This window comes from Triticum dicoccoides, chromosome 7A (assembly GCF_002162155.2).
Source record: "Triticum dicoccoides isolate Atlit2015 ecotype Zavitan chromosome 7A, WEW_v2.0, whole genome shotgun sequence".
Taxonomy (NCBI): Eukaryota; Viridiplantae; Streptophyta; class Magnoliopsida; order Poales; family Poaceae; genus Triticum; species Triticum dicoccoides.
The window spans coordinates 388,110,163-388,116,282 of NC_041392.1; the positions used below are offsets into that span (position 1 = coordinate 388,110,163).

At 42.9% G+C, this 6,120-nt stretch overlaps 1 protein-coding gene across 1 annotated transcript; it reads left to right on the top strand.

Annotated features, from left to right (window-relative positions):
- Positions 1-743: 743 nt before the first annotated feature.
- LOC119328194 (ACT domain-containing protein DS12, chloroplastic-like) lies at positions 744-4,943 on the top strand. The gene is made up of 10 exons (XM_037601222.1): positions 744-1,089; positions 2,132-2,186; positions 2,258-2,383; positions 2,503-2,597; positions 2,767-2,851; positions 2,943-3,002; positions 3,601-3,656; positions 4,148-4,253; positions 4,322-4,390; positions 4,591-4,943. The coding sequence occupies exons 1-10, from the start codon at positions 968-970 to the stop codon at positions 4,651-4,653; spliced, it is 837 nt and encodes a 278-aa protein (XP_037457119.1). The 5' UTR covers positions 744-967; the 3' UTR covers positions 4,654-4,943.
- Positions 4,944-6,120: the final 1,177 nt, after the last annotated feature.

Here is a 6,120-nt window from a genome sequence, read left to right on the forward strand (position 1 = left end):
CCGGGGCCACAACAGCGCCCTCCGCCACCGCCAGCGATGACTTCGACTACCCCCTCGCCGCCTCCTCTGTCCGCTGGCCCAGCCTCCGCTTCCTGCACCTCCCGGTGCCCCGCTTCCCCGCCGCCGACGCCGCTCCCCCTCCGCCTGGCCGCCGCGCGCGCCCCACCGCGCCCCTGGCGGCCACACGCGCCCCGCCCCGCCGCGCTCGCCCCGCCTCACCGCTGGCCGGGCCTGCCGCTGCTGCTTCTTGACCTCCGACCGCCGCGTGAGCTCCGCCTCGGCCACGCACAGGCTGGCACGGACGAGCTTCGCCCCGGCCACGAGTGCCAGCTCCGGCCACGGCCACGGCCAGCTTGCTCTCCCATGCGGCTCGGCGTGTGTGCGTGGGGTAGGTAGAAGAAAGGAGAAAAGAGAGGAGAGAGGTGGATGGCTGACGTGGGCCAATTGGATGGCTTAAATAAAGCGTCAGTGCTCTCAGATGCCCCCCGATGGCCTGGGTGTGGCCTGGGCGCACCGGCCGTATTTTTCGTCTAATTCAGCGAAAAGTAAGGTCCTGAAGATCTGAATGTGACGTTTTTTTGTCGGTGGACGCCTAAAAAATGACTTGAGAACACTTCTTGGGACACTAGTGGAGATGCTCTCATCCTTCATTTTCCACTTACTTCTCCAACCCATGAGAAAGGGACATCACTGAGAGAGAAGAGAGTGTCTCTGTATATCTGGAGCGGAGGGTGAGGTGAGGCCGCGAGGTCGAGAGGGAGAGCACGAGCCAACCTCCCGTTTCCACCTCTCTATCCTATGGATAGAACCGCCGCGACAGCCATAGATATCCTCGCTATGATCCCATCAGCGCCCTCTCCTTTGTAGCACCATCTCCCCTCCCCCACCCCACCCCCGGGTTTATTTGATAAGATTTGATCCCAATCCTCGCACGTTTCTTGGCCGAGTGGGGGAGAAGATTCCAGAAATGGCCGTCGCCGTAGCCGCCGGGACCCTCCGTACCTGTTCCGGCGTATTTCCGGCGGCGTCCGGGAACCATCCGCTTGCCGGGTGGTGGCCACTTGCACCGGCAGCGCCCGCTAAGCTGAGGTGAGCAGACTGGCCCAGATTTCCTTCCGCTTTTGGCACATTAGAATCTGAGTCTTTTTTCCCGTTTGGATGCTAAGATGCTGTGCTAGGATTCGAAGATTCGTAGCCTTAGCTCCAAAGTTTCGAGCTCTTAATTTAGAACGGATGCCCCTTCAAAATGAATTCTGCATAATAGTGTTGTTCAGTGGGATGCAGAATTTTTTGTTTGATTCATCCGCTATCCTTGGTGCTAACTTACATAATGATTTCGTCATGATATAACTCAATGCTTAGACTCTTTTGTTTTGTTTCAGCTGCAGAATATACCTCATAGTTGGTTTAATTCTGGTTAAAACTGTGAGGCTTTTGTGAAATTCTGGTTCCACTGGGTCATTTTATTGTTGAACTGATGGTAGCGCTAATTACTTTAGGGGCGCAGTGATGATTACGATAAGTCAGTTCATTTTTTCGTCACAGCTAGTTTAGCTAAAGCAGTGGTAATAAGTTTAGCTGACCGAAATTTTATGGTGCTGAGGGGTTGATTACATTTGCAGGTAGTCACGCCAGCAATATATTTCTTTCTTTCTTTCTTGCTGGATTTGTGAACTTATGTGTTATAGTTTCTTGTGCAGACTGATATGATCAAGCTTGATACTATATTCTTTGGTTTGTCGTGTTGGAAAAATGTACCCTTGTCTGTTGCAACTAACTATAGGTTATAAGCGTTTCCTTCATTCTATTTTATTGTGTTATAAACACTGGCTGCACCGTGTGAATACTTGCTTTCTTTGAATCAATTTGTTTCCATCAACTGATTAAATATATTTAAACTGCTGTTAATACACTTTCTGGTGTTAAAACTGTTATGATTTCCATCCATGTGGTTCAAGTGAGTGGTCTAGTTGCTACACAGTGCATTGATGTTATTTTGATGAAATATTTTTATTCATTGTTTTTTCTCATTAAGCTCTTTAACATTTTGTCTTATTACATCACAACCTCTTTCAATTCTCAATATATATTGCACATGTGTATTATTACAACTATTTTTTCTTTTGTTTAGATTATTGTCTCCAGCTTTGAGGGTTCCTAGAGCTGCTTCGCCTGCAGCTGTTGAGGTAGATAGCATTGCTTACGACAAAACATTGGATGAACCTCCATGTTCAACTGCAGATACTTTGTTTTGCAGAATGGGAGCTCTAGCAACAGTAATACAGTCCCTACACCAAAAGTTATAATAGATCAAGACTCAGATCCGGATGCAACTATTGTGGAAGTAACCTTGGGTGACCGTCTTGGAGATCTTCTTGATACTGTGTGTTGTTTACACTGCCTTTTCAATTTACCTTTACCATTCATCACTCTTAGGTTCTTATTTTCACCATCTTGGATTCATGAAATGCTGATTAATTCGGTGTTCTGTTCTATGTGCAGATGAGTGCCTTGAGGAATTTAGGGCTAAATGTTGTGAAAGCTAGTGTCTGCCTCGATTCTTCTGGCAAGCACAATAAGTTCTCTATAACAAAGTCGTAAGTGGATCATTTTATTATTATTTCAGATATGCAAAGCTTGGCTTGAGGAATCTCTCATATAAGTTTGATCTTCCAGTTATAACAGCAGAATGTGACATCTTTCTTCATTGTACTTTTCTGCACATATCACTTCTTGTCTAGAATGAGTGAGAGCAATACTCTACAGGTCAACTGGTCGCAAAATTGATGACCCAGAGTTGTTAGAAGCAGTAAGACTGACAATTATTAACAACATGCTTGAGTATCATCCTGTAATTTCCCTCGACCCTTTTTTTCTTTGCTAAGATGTCTTAACTTAAATCTCGTAAACTAACGTCTGCGTCTTTATTTATTTGACACTAGGAAGCTAGCAGTCAATTGGCCATGGGTGCAACTTTTGGGCTAGAGCCCCCTACGGAAGTGGTACTTGTTTAAATCCATCCATAAATCAAAGAGTCTGTACCTTCTATCTTATCGACCTTGAATACCTGGAAACATCTCAATTATATGGACGACCTTAAAACCATATTATTTATCTTTGTGTTATGAGAAGGAACAACACATGAAGGTTTACAAGACACTATGTTCTACTCCCTCCGTTCCTAAATATAAGTCTTTTTAGAGGTTCCACTACAAACTACATACGGATGTATGTAGACATATTTTAGAGAGTAGATTCACTCTTTTTGCTCCGTATGTAGTCCATAGTGGAATCTCTAAAAAGACTTATATTTAGGAACGGAGGGAGTAATAGTAAACTTCATGATAGGAATGCCTTGTCTGTAAATTTATATATACCCGATTGATTGCTAAACCTGACCATATAAAAAGTAATTATGGTACACATGATTTCGATAGTGCCTTGTTGCAGAATGCATTCATATGTTTTGAGTACACGAATTTGGATGAACTGCTCATACTATGCCCATGAAATTGCAGTCTGATGTCACATCATAATTAATGTGCTCGATATTCGTAATTTTTTTCTATATGTAAATAGTTTTTGCATGTAAATCGGCAGGTTGATGTGGACATAGCAACTCACATAGAGATCTATGACGATGGTCCTGAAAGAAGGTACTCTTCCCTGTTGCTTTATTCTTCATAATACAAGAAAAGTTCATGTACTTTGGCTTTCATCCTAATAAAGTACTCCCTCCGATCCATAATGAGTGTCGCAGTTTTGAACTGAGGTTGAACTAACCTTAGTTCAAAACTGCGACATTTATTATGGATCGGAGGGAGTACTTGTTATGGGGCTAGAAGCAATATAATGATTCGTTCTTGGTTCTTTTGTGGATCAAGCTTGTGTCCTAAAGAAGATATCTGACTGGAGATTAGCTGTCATCTCGAATGACTATGACCAGTTTTTTTTTTGTGAGAACCTGATTTGTTTTTGGACGGCATTGAATAAGAAAATGCATTGCCTATAGGCTATAAGATATCCCTTAGCATTATCTGAACTTTGCTTTCTTGACCGCAGTAAGATCATCAGTTTGCTATATTGTTATTCTTCCCCATAAGTATAAGATCGCATTGATTTGATATCCCCCAATGTTCCATTTCAGTTTACTTGTTGTGGAATCAGCTGACCGTCCAGGGTTGTTGGTTGATCTAGTTAAGATCATTGCTGACATCAATATCACTGTCCAATCTGGAGAATTTGACACTGAGGTGACACCAGTCATTTGGGGATTTTGTATTCAAAAGTTGTTCTTCTGCTGAGATTTTGTATCTTGTAGGGGCTACTGGCCAAGGCAAAATTCCATGTCAGTTACCGGGGCAGGCCATTAATCAAGGCTTTGCAACAGGTAAACTCATCATGCATGCAATTATCTCTTGGGTGTTGCATCAGATTACCATGGAACCGGGACATGTATAGAAGTCCTATCTTTGATCTAGTGAAAAGGGGAAAATAGAAGTAGCAGACCATCCTGATTAGAGCCAAATGTATCTCTATTATTTTCGCTGGTCACCAAAGTGTATTTTCTCATTTAGTTCATTCCTGCAGGTTCTCGCGAATAGCTTGCGTTATTTCTTGAGGAGGCCGACAACAGAGGATGCCAGTTTCTAAGAAGATGATTACAAACCCACGCCTTATCATAGCTCATGAGACATGATATTTGTATGAAGTTTGCACTATCATCCAAATTATTCCTGAAATATGCATAATTCCCCAAAAAGGGAGGTACACGATATATCATGTACTCATAGTTTCATGTGAAGGCAGCTTCATGCTGTATGAACTGCACTAGCCTTCCAAGTTAAGGTATGAGATGGCAGTATAACACATGGTTATTTTGCTACCCGGGATGCATGTTTGATGATAAAATAAGAGGGCCGCTTGTGTGGCCAATCGTCTATTGTTTGGGGTGTGCTACTCCGCTAGCTAATTTTTTTTTGCAATAGAGGTCTTGTTGTAGTTTTTTCTTTGTTGAATCAGAGTTTCTGTAGATTTTTTTTTTTGCAATGAAGGTGTTGTCGCAAAAGCTTGCCTAAGACCCTTGTTGCAAAAAAATAAAAAAAATCATCTGTTGGTCATCATATGGCCATGGACAAGCTCATGCTCGGGCCGACCAACCAGCGGGTGGTGCTGCTCTGATGTGTCTGCGGGAGCCTGTGGAGCCTTATCGACTACCATAAAAAAGGGCGTAGGGGGAGCCCATAACATTGAGGGCTAGTTTGGTAGCCCGTGATCCCAGGGGGGTCCCCGTCAAAAACCAGGGCACATAGCCCACGAGGCAAACTCGGCCCGTGCAAAACCACCGGGACATTTGGGGAGGTCCTATCTGACGCGTTCTGCGTCATGTCCTATCTGACGCGTTCTGCGTCAGGTTGCAGCCGTTTCGCACAGGGAACCAAGTTGGCGGGCTTAGTGAGCCGCGCGTGCGATTCTTGTGTCTGAACACAGCCGAGCTATAGCTGCTAGCCAGTGTGACAAAGTGACTTCCATGTAAACATAACAGCCCGACTTTTAAAGAACCAAACAGCAGCGGCAAATCTTAAAGAACAGCTCCCAAAAAACCGTACGTGAGTAGGATCGAACACATGATCTAACGTTAGTGAACCACGTCCCTACCCACTGTAAGACATAAATTTTGTTGTCTAAATCTGGCAGCTCAGTTTATATACAACCTATAGGCAGCGAAATATTTAATCCTTTTTTGAAATTTCGAACAGAAATTTTCTTTTTTCACAAAAGTCAATGCTTTTTGAATAATCAAACAAAATTTGAAAAGACTCGAACATTTTTTGGGAATCTCAAACATTTTTTGAAAAAAGGAAACAAATTTGTAAACGAGTACATTTTCCAAACTACGAATAACTTTTGAAAATGCGAACATTTTTCAAAACACGGGAACAAACAAGGGAAACCATGAACAATTATAAAACACCTGAACATTTATAATTATTATGTCCTGAAAATTATTTTCAAAATGCGAACACTACTTCAAAATTGCGAACATGTTTAAAAAACCATGAACACAATTTGAAACACCAAAAAATTAATAAAAAAAGGAGAAAAAACGTAACATGTTTT

What these genes read in the sequence shown, in the direction of transcription:
- LOC119328194 (XM_037601222.1), top strand. Translation starts at nt 968, where the DNA reads ATGGCCGTCGCCGTAGCCGCCGGGACCCTCCGTACCTGTTCCGGCGTA. An exon ending in TTGGAGATCTTCTTGATACT is followed by an intron (nt 2,384 to 2,502) that starts GTGTGTTGTTTA and finishes TTCTATGTGCAG; the next exon opens with ATGAGTGCCTTGAGGAATTT. An exon ending in GACGATGGTCCTGAAAGAAG is followed by an intron (nt 3,657 to 4,147) that starts GTACTCTTCCCT and finishes GTTCCATTTCAG; the next exon opens with TTTACTTGTTGTGGAATCAG.